The 14,392-nt window shown below is 35.0% G+C and overlaps 1 protein-coding gene across 1 annotated transcript in view; it reads left to right on the forward strand.

Annotated features, from left to right (window-relative positions):
- The window catches only part of DPH6 (diphthamine biosynthesis 6), a 214,869-nt gene that overhangs the window by 73,711 nt on the left and 126,766 nt on the right, over positions 1 to 14,392 (forward strand). Inside the window, exons 8-9 of the mRNA XM_087746813.1 lie at positions 5,837 to 5,924; positions 14,154 to 14,307. Of these exons, the coding sequence (XP_087602939.1) occupies positions 5,837 to 5,924; positions 14,154 to 14,307 (242 nt within the window). The remainder of the gene's footprint in view (positions 1 to 5,836; positions 5,925 to 14,153; positions 14,308 to 14,392) is intronic.

Consider the following 14,392-nt stretch of genomic DNA (forward strand, 5'->3'; position numbering starts at 1 on the left):
TCTTCAGTAAGAAGAAAAAGAAAGTAACAATGTGGAATCTTTAAATTGGCTTTAAGTTCATGGATGGAATTATGAATGTATGGGCCAGGAAGTGAGACTCTTGGAGAAAATTCTCTGAGGGGAGCCAGGTGCTAGGTAGAAGCTGTAGATTGTGAGCCAACCTGCTGACTAATAGGAGTTGGAAAGTTAAGCAGGAAGTTAGAATAAAATGTGTATGATGTTTGGGTACATCTTATCACAAATAAACTTGGGGACAAAGGACAAAACTCCCCAATATGCCCTTAGATAGAATCAGTTCAGTCTCTTCTAGCAAAAAGGAAAATATTGTGAAATCATTGCTGGAGCATGATTCATTTTTGTATTTAAATCTGATACGATTTCTATTAAACTGACAAATTCTTATCAATTCCAGTAGGTGTCAGAGGCAGAATTTTGTGAAACTTTGTTATTTAGAATAATACTACCCATTACCAGCCAAATGTGGCCTATTCAGTGTTTATATTGCAACACTTGCAACAAAAAGTACACTTCAGAAGAAGGATAGCTAGATTTTAACTAAGATGTTAAATGTGCTTATATCAGTTTTTGCATGTAAACGTGTTTGGCTGATTATTTACATTCTTTCTATTTATTTTGAGGCTTCTTATGTTACAGATTAAATCTGGGAGTTCATTGGAATTGGATGCATAATTTTGCAATTCTCCTTTTCAAAGCTCTCTTTGCGTAGATACAACAGATTGGAGAAAACTATGTCAAATCTCATGAGAAATTCTTGGTTGGTGTAGTGTGGAGAGATTTTTTTTCTTTCTTTTTTTTTTTTTTTTCGTAGAATTCGAGGAACACTTTTAGGAAAGTACATTATGCCCTTGGTTTGGGATCAACCAAATACCAGTTTAAGTAGGAATATCTTATAATATATTCTAAATGTATTTCTGGCTATAAGTGGTTTAATGACCATTCAAGCAACTAGAAAAAGCTAAAGCAGAGGTGGTCTGGCTGAGTTGTCTTTATTTCTGTTGGCGACACTCCAAATAATAATTAAAGTTAACAATAAATGCACAAAAATACAGGAAAAGACAAATATATAAATCAGTGGGTATTTAATAATAAATATATGGCACAGCAGACTGTTAAACAGTTACTCAACTAGTTCTAAATATACATTTCTGTAGTGGAAACTAAATAGCTACACTGGCATTGTGTGTCTCTGGCTTGATTAGCCCTGCTTAGCTCTTACATTATTCATGTCGTAAAGACATGCCTTTTGAGGGCCCATTCATGTGAAATCTATTACTTTATGAACTTCTAAAGAAAAATATTTTGTAGTTTTTGTCATTAAATAAGTTAAAAGTTTATTTATTTTTGTGCTTTTCATTCTTGCTTTTCATGTACACTGTATCTAAACAGACTTTGTAATCATGTTGTTAACTATGCTAGTATAGTTTCCAAATGTTTAGATAGCCATGGTTCTGGTATACATCCTGATAGAAATTTTGATGCTTAAATGGAGTTGTAAGAAATACAATTTAGAGGTTAAAACCTGTCAGGTTTTTCAAGGTCTCTAAATTCCCGAACTCTTCCAAGACGTCTTCCTAGAGAAAGTTTCCGAGAATGACACTGAAGATTACCTTTGCCTCCAAAACAGGTGTGATGGATTAACCTTGGCTGGCTGCCAGGTGCCCACCAAGCTGCTCTCACTCCCCCTCCTCAGCAAGACAGGGGGAGAAAATGATGAAAAAGCTTGCAGGTCAAGATAAGAACAGGCTGATGGCTTACCAATTACTGTCATCGGCAAACCAGACTCAGCTTGGGGAAAATTAATTTGTTGCCAATTAAAAAAAAATAATAGAGTAGAATAGTGAGAAACAAAGACAAAACTAAGAACACCTTCTCTCCCCACCCCATTCTTCCCAGGCTTAACTTCACTCCTTTGTTCCTGACTCTTCTACATCCTCCCTACTGAGCAGTGCAAGGGGATGGGGAATGGGGGTTGCAGTCAGTTCATAACACTGCATCTCTGCTGCTCCCTTCTCTTCACATTTTTCCCCTGCTCCAGCTTGGGTCTGTTCCATGGGCTACAGTCCTTCACGAACTGCTCCAGTGCAGGCCCTTTCCATGGGGTACAGTCCTTCAGGAACAGACTGCTCCAGCGCAGGTCCCCCATGGGCCACAGTTCTGTCAGAAAACCTGCTCCTGCATGGGCTCCTCTCCACTGGCCGCAGTTCCTGCTGGGAGCCTGCTCCAGGATGGGGTCCGCCACAGGCTGCAGTGTGTATATCTGCTCTGATGTGGTCCTCCATGGGCTGCAGGGGAACAACGTGCTTCACCGTGGTCTTTTCCACAGGCTGCATGGAATCTCTGCTCTGGCACTTGGAGCACCTCCTTCCATTTCTTCACCCACCTTGGTGTCGGCGGGGCTGTTTCTCTCATGTTTTTCTCACTCCTGTCACAGCTGCTGCACAGCATTTTTACCCTTTTTAAAATATGTTATGACAGAGGCTCCACCAGTGTTGCTGATGGGCTCAGCAGCCCCTGGTCTCTTCTCATAGAGGCCACCCTGCGGACCACCCCCTGCTACCAAAACCTTGCCACGTAAACCCAATACAACAGGAGAAAATATAATACGCCTGTAATTTATAACACTGCTTTCGGGTACTGTTCTCACTGGTCGATGTTTTTGTCACATGAAACTTGTGACAAAATGTTTCTACAGTATATCCTTTGAAAAAGAAGGAAATCTGCTAGTTCAGGAAAAGAAAAATATAGCCTTGATGTGTTACTTACTATGGAGAAGTGGGAGTCTCTTTACTGTAAGACTGTATGATGATTTTTGCTTTTGAATATTAAATCGATTCTTGCCATTCTTCTCAATCTTCATTAAGAAATATGCCTCACAAAGGAAGCATGGCAGATTGAGTGAAATATTTGAGATTAAACAAGATCTAGCAATGAAAGCAAGATCTTACAATCAAAATATTCAACCAAGAGGCAGATGGGCTTTTATCTGGTTTTCCCAGGTAGACTATTGTAATCCAGTTGTCAGCTTTCTTATGCCCAGTATTTGAGAGGTACCAAGCATTTCCTGTCCTTCTTAGACTGGTATTTAAAGTGCAATTGATTGACACCTCTTCAAATCATAAAGATATATTTCTCAGTTATGTGAATACCATCTAGTATCTATTCTTATGTTAAAGGCCCGTTTGTATTTATGGAACACAGAATAGTTTGATATTTTTTTTCAGGTAAATTGGCGTATTTGAAATATTCGGGAAGTATAATTTTGCATTTATATACCTTACCATTAGCTCTGTGTTTAAGTTTGTAATTCTAGGTTTGGAGTTAAAAGCAAATCTGTAAACATGAAAAAATAATCATGTCCTGGGAGCACTGATTGTACTCTCAGACTTGCTCTAACTTGTCATATTTGTCCTGTCAAACTGTTAGAGTGTTTTAAAATGATTCGATATTTCCTAGATCTTCAGGGCGACTTGAGAGATCAGATGATTATGATTTCAAAAAATAGATCATTAGGAAAGGTTTTCAACTATTCTTCATTGTTTTCCAAAGTCTTCTGAAAATGTTCCTCAAAATTCCTGTGTTTCCATCATAATCAAACATGAATCACCATATGTAGTCATGTTCCTACTCAAAATTCAGATTTTCAGTATGAAATGACTTTTATATAATTATAGGGGTCTCTCAAATCACTGTTTGTCATTTTAATCTCTGCTTTTCATGTGGTTTGGGAGTTTGTTTTTTCTTTACTATTTCCTAAGCTGGACATGACAGGTAAGTTCAGGACTTCATGGCTTTTATGATGGATGATTCATCATTGGACGCAAACAAAACTGTTCTGCTTTTCACCTATTCCTTACATTTACTATTGAACAAGACTATAAATTTTATCAGTTAGAAAAATATGTATGTCTGGAGAGGCTGACAGAAAATGAAATAGTTGAGAAAAAATATTTTCTTTTGATATGTATTGTAATACTATTTTCAGCACCACATAATCTACCTATTGTGACCCATCAGCTGAGAAATATTGGCATATTAAACTGGGTTTTTATTATGGTCCCATCAAATACCCATGTGTTAGCTGTATGTCATAGGAATGTACTTCTTACCGAGAAGAAATATTTATGATCTCTTAATATTTGCAGTAGTTCTTCAGCAACAAATAAGTACTCAAAAATTCTAAAGTTATTGAACAGTTAACATAGGTATCAGTGCTTAGCATCTGTTCTGCTGTGCTAGTGAATTGGAACATGCAGGGCTACAAGTAGGACTGCTTCTTTTACTTTGGAGTTAAATATATTTTTTAATGTTACTAGGTATTCTTTAAATTCAACAGGCATATACATTTTATGACCCTAAATTTTTGTTTCTCCTTTCTGATATAAGCTTTTCTGTTAATTTAGTTTTAAGTAGTTAATGCCTCACTGAAAAGTACCAGACTTTCCCATATAGGACTTGAACAGCAAGCAAGAAATGTTTATTGAGAATATCCTCAGACACTGAGGATACCCAGGTAACAGGTACTACTGGAGTCTTGGTGTCTGGTTTTTATTATTTCTAATTATGTATTCCTGTTACTAAAGATTTCCAGTTATTTTCTACCTATTTCTGTTAGAATTAGAAGACACCATGGTCATCTGAAAAGAATTATTTTAATCTTAAGGGACTATCTTTAAGATATCTTAAAGGAAAAAGTGATATTTTAATCGTAAAGAATCTTGATAATAACTCTCAAGAATGAAGCCTGAAGGCTTAATAATCAAAATACTTCAAAAGGTTACTAAAAGGGAAGCGGAGCTTCTTATGTTAAAGGTGTTTATTGTGCAATGTAGTGATGATGGTGATCTTAGGAGTTTTGTTATTTTAAATCCCAAAACACATTTTATAGAACAGATATTTCCATTAATTTTACACTTATCATTAAGTCAGTGGAATCTGGCCAAGACTTCAACTGTTTCCAGTTTGCCTGGTTTTTATGTGGCATTACTAGAAATCTATCTGTCTCATCGCATTGAATACTGTGAAGGTATCAAGGGCACTGTGCTTTCAAGAAAATGATCTGTGTTTCCTTAGCCTTACTTATAACAATTTTCAGATTTTCTTGTACCGTGTCTGAGTTTCTCTTATGTTTTCTTTGAGTTTCTCACCTTCTGATGTTTGTTTCCTAGAGCTACCTTTTTCTTAAGTAGTAAAACCATGCAGATGGATATAACAGATACTGCCTCTTGTGAATCAAAGTGTGACAGATTGTGTCTGTAAAAATGAAAACTAAAATTAACTAATTTGAATCAGCACACAGGAAGTTTATCATTGTTACCAACACATTTGGCATTAAAAAGTTGTGTCTAGTAGTCTTCAATATCAGATGCAAGATGGTCGAATCAGTCAGTTTCTCAGTGTGAAATATTGTGTGTTGTTAATACTTCAAGAACTAATCCCTGGAGCATTAATCAAGAAGAACAGACTTTTAAAAAATCTCCTGTTGATGAAATTAAAAGATTGCTTTACATATTAGTCTCTAGAATGTAAAGCATAATGTCATTTATGCTTTCATAGACTACAGCTGACTGAATCTCTCAATACTGGTCTAGAAGTATAGTTTATTCCTTTTGAAAACTGAAAATTAGTGAAGATAATGTGTTGTTCAACAATACGATTTTATATAGCAAACTATTTTTTCTTAACTTATATGAAAACTAAATAAGAAATTAACAGATTTTCAGTGAGTTACCTTGGAGTCTGTGTTATACAGTGACTAAGTATTGTCTATATGTAAAATTACATACTAATATTTGATGCTAAGAATTTTGTATTTCAGAGATTCAGCCAAGGTAGTTGTTCATTCGGCTGATGCATTTGCACCTGTGGCCTACCTTCATTTTTTAAAATTACACCTGGAGAATAAGGCAAGTAGATTGCAAATGTAATCTTCCTTTAAAGCCATATGCATTCTTTCTATTTTTATGTTGCTTTGTCACAGTTTGGAATGAACCAACATATTCTCATGTGGGTGTACTTTCAGATAACAATGTACATATTTAGTTGAATTTCAGAACTTACCATAAGGAAAAACTCAACACAAATGCTTCCTTGTGTCAAATGAATGAATGGAGGTAGTATATTTGTGTAGCATTTTTCATCTTGAAACCTCAAGGTACTCAGCCAATGTGGTTCAGTTAAGCACATGTGTAACCTCTGTAGTACAGCTAGCCACACTGTGGAACACAGCTGTATTAGGAGACTGTATGAACAGTGTGGATTTGCTGGGAGGTGGCATCCCTTTTTGCTGTTTCTGATGTAAAGTGGATGATTTAAAAACTTGCTGACCCACAACTGCTCGAGTTTTAAACGTGCTGTTTTTTGTTTTATCTTTTCCATATGAAAGATACATCTAATGAATGACTTCAAATCATGTAGAGGAGATTATCCTGGTCAAAGATCTTAAAGAAATCATTAGTAATTCACTGGGATTCATTCTCTTAGCTTATGATTCCATGGAAACAGCAGAATGGGAATAGGAACTCTAATGGTTTAAATATTGAAGACTTTTATGCGAGCAGAGCTGAGAAGGTCAAAACAGAAGTTATTTTTCTTAGTATTTGTCATCACTTTTCTGTTTTTCTTTTCATTATTTTATGGGTAAAATGATTTTTTTTTTTCCTCCTGAACATCTATAAGTGCTAGTATTTTGTTGAAGAGAGTGCTTCATGATCTTCCCAACTACCGTTGCAGCCATCTTTTTATATGTCTTCCTAATTCTTTCTACACTTTGAAGATCACTGAACCTCTTCTAGGTGCAGGGATTGTTACAGAACGTTATTATATTGGTATTTTACATTTCATGTTTCTTGAGTAACTACATTTCCTGAATTTCTTTCAATAGATCATGCCTTTTTTCCCCCCTCTCTTTTTTAATTTTATTGTTCCAAACAGATAAAATATCTGTACATTTTTCTTCCATGATGGCCTCATTCTTGCCTTGGAAAGTAAATTGTATTTCATTCTGTCAAATTCTAGTTTGGGATTTCTTTCAAAAATAAAACATTAAATATTTGTGTGGGAGACTGCGAAAAGGAGATCAACTAACTATGTGAAGCAAAACCAAATAGGCTGAATAAAGGAAAAATTGGGAGCGGGGCATGGTGGGGAAGAGTGATATAGTAATATTTCTTTGGGGGCACTGACTTTATTGCTGATGGCAAACTTGATGCTAAAATGCACCATGCATCACTACAATGTGACAGGCTAGGGAAAATGAAAAACACAAAGCTTTACATAAATCAGGCAAAAAATCATATTAAAATGCATAACGTTTTATATAAGAATCAAGATTTTACTTTTATCTGTTCAGAAGCTTTTTTCCCCTTCTTATGTAGATGCTTTAGACTTGGTTAAAGCCTCACAGTTTCAAGCAGTGTTGTAGTAAATCATATTTCAAATCCATTGTAGACAAAGCTGTCACACTCTCAAAGGGGTAAGGTTTACAGAGGCTTGCCCTGGATTTTGGTATATAAACTAATGTCTTGTATAGTTAAAAGGAAAATAGTCTGTTTTCTGCAGTGGTTGTCTCATAAGGAAAAGCATTAGAATCTTTTGGCTATAGATTATTTTATGTCATGATAAAATAAACTAGGTTTTCAAGAAGTTATGAATATGGAGAACTAGTCAGTCTTTCAGAACATAACTTGTTACTAAGTTAGCACGGTTTAACTGCATAATGATAAGGAGGTGCCTTCAAGATTGATATGCCTATAGTACTGTACTTTTTCCTCACTCTTTGGTGTTTACAAGCCCTACAAAAAAAGTTTAAGTATCAGTTAGTAATTCAGCACTTAAAAGCCAATCCTACAATAATGAAGCACTGCAGGGAAAGACTGCTTTAGAAGGAGAACTAATTTTAGTTTCAGACTTTCAAGGGATTACTGAAAATTGGGCAAAAAATACTCCATTATGAACAATGTGTAAAAGTAGCCACTTGTGTAAGCACTTTGTAGAAACCATTAATAGACTGCACAGTGGTGTGTAATTCTAATAAGTATTATGACATCAGTTTTGTTATCATTTCAGCTGAGAGATTCACGTATTTTTAACTTTTATTGTATATTCATTTTATCTTCGTTATGTGCCACAAGTGTTAATTTTACATTCTTTGAATTTACTTTTATGATCATTATGCAATTATAGCTAGCGTACCTTAGTCTCTGCTGTCTTTCCTCCTCTATAATGCGTTTTCTACAGCTAAATCTCTTCATGTTTAACTACAAAGCCTGTGTAGAAATTTGTTTTAGATTGTTTCTGGCAGCAAAATGAGCCCTTGTGCCTGGGGGAAAATAACATTTTACTCACTCTTCTGGTTTAATACATTACTGTGCAACTTCAAGATGTGTTTTTGCATAATAATTGAAGCTTTTTTTTTTTTAACACACCCTCTTTTCTTTCATTACCAGTGATATAGAAAAAGCTAAAGAGATAAATATAAGATTTTATTATTAAAACTTTATTAAAAGTTTGATAAACACAGCTTAAGATAACTTTTTTTTGTAGGCATTTTGCAAAAACATTAAGAATAAATAATAATGCTAATAAAACACTAATGCTCAAAATTCGGGAATGCCTCATTTACTTCATGGTAAAAAACAAGGTCACCACTTACATAATACAGATACCTAGCTTCATCAATATTTTACTTTGCCAGTAAGACTGTCACTTTGTACATTTAAAATGTTAAATGTTTTTTGTTGAGGGGGAGGCAATTTGTGAAGCATATTCCAGAATCTTTAAATCAAGTGTATCAGCTTTTGTATTAAATACAAATTTAATTTTGAATATTTTCAATTAGGAAAAAATACAACTGTGAAACAAGTTTTTTTTTTACCCTGACAGCACAATGAACTTGCAAAATATTTTTATTTTCCCCATATTATTCTATTCTGTTACTCTGTTAAGTTGTGTTGGCTTTTGAATGATCAGAAATGAATTAAAGCTCTTGGAGCTTCTGCTGATGTGAACATACTTCTGATGACAGTAGTGAACATGTTAGCTATCATTCATGCTTTAAGATTTGCTCTTTCCCACATTGAATAATGAATACTTTGTTCCCCAAGTTCCAGTGACTAGGAGCACGCATACATCAAACAATACAAGCTATGGAACTGCAGCCCCTTAAGTTAGGGATAGTCCAGAATTACAGGGAGTCATGTAGTTTTCTTCCTACATTTGGCAGAAGAAAGGTGCCTGCTTGCCTGTAAGAGATGCAGGAATCATGCCTGCTGCTGCTCTTTCTTGTAGCATACTATTGCATTATGTTTACCTATCATAAATTGATATTGTGAGGCTTATTTGTTTTTTCTGTTTGTGAAAGATCTTGACCTGTTTGGGTGGAACACATTTCAGTAGTGCAAGCAGTTATGCCCCTATTAAACATCAGCAAATCTATTTCACAGGTCAATTTGGAGGTGATCTTAAAAACACTTGTAAAAGTTAGAGAAGGTGTTTGGGAGATATTTACATGCCTTCTGTACTAAAGGAGCATGATCCTGCAGATCAGGTTGATTTAACTTTGTAGCCTATTTCTGTCCAGTTCTTTCTGGCCTGAATTATTTTAGTTAATCTCTATTTAGGACTTCAGCTGTAGAATTAGACTTTTAAAGTGATGTCAGGGGGAGCAGGAAGGAATTTCAAGTTGCAAAATATGTTTCGTTGGTGGCATTTTTAAGTACTTTGTCATCATTGAATCATACTTCTAGGTAACCTTTAGTTTCCCTTCTGCATCATACAAATATAGGTAACCCTTGTAGTTATGTTTTCAAAACTTGGTAACAAATTCTGCAAATTTTTTTCGTACACTGATTTATTTCAAACACTAAGATAATAAGTAAAGGATTTCCTTTCTACCCCATTTGATTGCAGATTCAGTCCAGTTCTCTGAGAAAAGAGAATTTTTTGTTCTCTTTCAATAATGGAAAGACTTTATTTGAAAGTCTTTCCGAGTAAAGGACTTTCCTACATGTCTGTGTATTGTACTTGAAATACCGTCTCTCTCATTATATTTATTTCAAGGAGTTCTGTTATCAAGGTACACCACAAAGAATAAAGAGATTATCATAGTCTTTCCTTATGTCTTCTGAGCTCTCTGCCCCACTGTATTTTCATTGCTGCTCAGTGGGAGAACTATCAGTTTTGGAATTGTGTTGTGATAGGTTTTTATACCAGTTTCTGTAGTGGAGAATGTAAGCTTTTTAAGAAGGCAATCTGTTGTTTTCATAAAAGACCACTGCATGGAATTTCAGCTATATCAGTCAAAGTCCTAGCTCCAAGGCATTTTCAACAGGAGAATTTGGATGTTGGAACACTCGTGCATTTGCTTAACTTCATTCTGAGCGCACTTGCATCAATGACATGAGTTATGTGAATATAGTTAAGCATATGCATGCATGCAGGCTCTGATCCAAAATTAGGTTGGTATCACAATGTACAGTGGGTGTGGGAGAAACAGTGTAACAAATGGGAAAATATATTGCTTCTGTGAAGTAACATGAAAATGTTATGTGATAGAATAGGTTCTGTAAGATTTAATTAAAATGTCATTATAGCAAGCTTGATTTTTTGTTTTTAAAGTGATGAGAATATTATTCAGGGAAAGTTAGTCTGTTTGTGGCAGTTTATAACTTTAAGTTTTAAATTCTTAGCGTACTTTCTCTGTCGACAGGAATGGAAGACCAACATTTGTATGAGATTTGAATAGAGGTACTAAACAGAGTCTGGCAGCTCTACTTAGGCTGGCATTGAGCCTGTTGTTCGTCTAGTGCCAGGTTCCACACCTAATACTTCTGCTGTAGCCTGCACCTGTGCTGCTGCAGAAAGTGATTCATTACCTATCTTTTTGGAGCATTGTGGGAGTCAGCCTTGAATGAATCATTGTGATGTATCACAGGCATTGAAATCAACAGTAGTCTATACTTATTTTTACGGTCTTTGGTGTATGGAAGAGACAATGTCGAATTTGTAGTATTTCTAAGTAATTTCCAAAAATTTTGCAACTGACCAGCTGTTTATGTATGTGTGTAAACACAGATCTATAATTTTCTTTATATCTGTGAAGCAATATTGATTTAAGCTTAACAATTTATAAATTATTGCCATATTTAGGAAAAACGGACGTGACTGCAGATGATATGAAAATTTCATGCGGTATCAATTTGGGATATCTGTAATATTAACAAATTGCAAAGCTACAGGGGATTTCTGTAGGTTACACCAAACCAGTTGTGATACAGTCTGTGAGTCTCACCACATCCCCATGAATTTTTTATGAAGCACATTTTGCAGAAAACATGTTTAGAAACATAGTTGAAAGAACAATTTTCACAGATGGCATAAAAACGGAATAGGTGCTCTTTTCATGTTCACTTGCAGAGCGTATAAATTCAGTCCAGGTTAGGGAATTGAGAGAAGTTACAGGTCTCTAATAGTACCTACAGAAGATACCTGTAGCTCTAGATCTCTTAAAAGGTAATTATGTAAAGCTTAACAAAAGTGAAAAACAAAGTGGCTGTCATACTGGCAAGCTGGAACTTTTCCCTTTCCAGTTAACATATTTTATGCCTAGTGATGGATTGTTATACCATATTGAAGTTAAAATCCAGGTGATGTAAAACCAAAACCCAAAGCAGTGTTGCAATGGTATCATTCATATCACCATGTCTGTGCATGCTTACTCAGGGGGTAGGACCAAGAGGTGCAAACTCTGTGTATGTTACCTTAGTACTCAGTGAATGCCTGTGTTACAATGCAAATTGATTGTTTCATGATGGACATTAAAAATTAGCCAGTGAAAGCAACTAATTTAATAAAACAACAATTTGCAAGAAGGAAATGATAGCACTTCTAGCACTTTATGCCACTCTACAGTCTGTATATTTCTATAAAGCGACATCTCATGGATAAAATGTAGAAACTTTAAAAAAAATAGAAAAAATGGAATTTTCTTGGTTCTTGCAGCATAATCCAGCTTAAGATCTATTTCAATTACAGGTTTGTGTTCCTGCTTCTTTATTTTCTAAGTCATACCTGAAGGGTTAGGGGCTATCAGGCAGCCCTCTGGGTAACGGCAAAATATATCAACTGACAGCAGTAGTCAAAGATGTAATTCAGTGAGTGGGAAATGGTATAGGTGCTGTTGTATATTGTGATGTTGGAATGCATGTCGTGTTTGTGCTAAATTGCGGTTTTCATCTTTGCGCTATTATGTTACATTTAGTTGACTTCTTTTAACCTCTCATGTACAATTGATTCACATAAAGTAGATTATTGCCTTGACTTCCATGCCTTTCTTGGAGGAATGAATAAAATGAGGTCCAATCAAAGAACATCAGCCCCTCTTAGAGCGTAGCTTTACTGTTTACAGTGCTTATAAAACTCCCCTTGAGCCCTTTTAGAGGCAGCAGAGCTGTTTCCTCTCATAGGTAATGACCTTTTTGTAATTTAGCCTTTCCTGAGATTTTCCAAATACACTGCTTTAACTTAACTGGATCCTTTTTCTCTCCAGTGAAGTCAAATATCGAGGTAAATGCTGAGTTCTCATTGTAGACTTCTGATGCATACTATAGTTTTCTGCCTTTTTTTCTCACTTTTTTTTTTGCTTAATATCAAGAGAAAACTTGAAGTTGCAATAAGATAGGTTTTATTTTCCAAACAAAAGAAAAAATACAATAAAATTACTTTTTTAAAAAAAGTTTATATTCCAATTTGATTCGTAATTTTTAATATATCCCATTTTGTTTGACAGCTTGATGAAATCTGATTGTTAAAAAGCAGAGAATGCAGAGTGTCAAACTTCAGGTGACCTTATGAGTGCTTTGCTGTATAATGTTAATATTCTTTTTCATAGACATTTTGCATGGAAATTCTATAGATAGTACACTAATTTGTGAGCTAAAAGAATATTCAGCAGTTTCTAATCCATATTTAAGGATTGCCAAAGGCTTCATATTTTGTCAACTTTTTATCTTGCTTTATTTGGCTTTATCATCATTTTTGTGAATTTAGTATTTAAGAAGCCTGCAGTAAAATGCATAGTTTAGACACTATATGAAATCTGAGACCTTTGAGCAGAAAATTAATCGATAGAACCTGGAGTTACAGCATGCAGTGATGTTTGGTTAAGGTTTATGGATAAATTCTACCATAATTCGTGTTGGTTTTAGATGAAGACAAGTAGGACTAGCCAAGCTAGTGATCCCAAAGTCAACATGCTCTGCAGATTAGGCTGCCTTGGAACATCAGATGAAAGAGAGCAGGGGTTCTGATTGCTCTAAAATTAAAAAAATATATACATATGCTGTAATTACATAACTTGTTGAAAATATAATGAACACAGAATTTTGGAAGACTGGTCAGTATGCATTCTGCCTGTGTATTTTGCTTTAAAAGACGTGCTGGGTAGTTTTCCTAGGCCTAAGAAAGCATTTGGGAAGACGAGAAGGTACAGTGAATTATTTTCCTTCCTTGTCAAGAAATTACATTGATGTATAAACCTTGGGAAATGCTCTTTTCTGTATCTCAAGACTCTGAACATCCCAAAGTGTGGTGAGTTTGATGGAAAGGATAGTCTTTGTGAGATGAATAGAAAGGGATTTTTTTGGGTTGCATTCATTCAAGGTTCCACAAAGTTTTAAAACTTTCTTGTTAGTCTTGTTCTCTGTTTCAAGTGATTAATGACAGTGTTAATTATGAAATTGTTACTTTTGTACGTTTGTTCCTTTTTTCACTTAATTTATACTATTTTTGAAAACACAGTTGTCCTGTACGTATTTGTGGAATAGCATTTCTTCGGCATAGTATTCTTTCTGTCTCTTATCTTGAGTCCCATCATTATTCATTACTTATTTACTACTTAGTCTGCATTTTTATTCCATATGATATGTCAACAGGAGCACATTGTATTCTGCCAGTTTCTGCATTCTAAATAGTGGGAAATCCTAATGCTGTTCTTCCATGAATTGTTCTAAGCTTATGTACCCATTGAGCTATAGTATTTTTTGTAATTGAAACCCAAAATTTCAATGATGATATGTGCTGATTTCATACTGCTTGGCATGCTGTTTACTTGCTTATTTTATAATGTTTGTCTCAAGCAGGTAGAATCTTCAGATACATTTATGGTCAATAGCTGTTCTTGTGAGGTAAGCTGCAATGATGACGATATTTTCCCTTCGTCAGAAGAGGACGACCCACAGAAAAACATTCCAGTCATCTGGAAGTCTTTGAAACATAATTCTTTGGATTTCAGTGAGTCTTGCACAGCTTTCACTAGAAAAATAATATTGAATATTTCATGTTGTGGTGGAGTACGCTGTTAATTACTGTAAGAACA

This window comes from Nipponia nippon, unplaced genomic scaffold (assembly GCF_047370975.1).
Source record: "Nipponia nippon isolate SJK-2023a ecotype South Korea unplaced genomic scaffold, ASM4737097v1 scaffold_10, whole genome shotgun sequence".
In the NCBI taxonomy this organism is placed as follows: Eukaryota; Metazoa; Chordata; class Aves; order Pelecaniformes; family Threskiornithidae; genus Nipponia; species Nipponia nippon.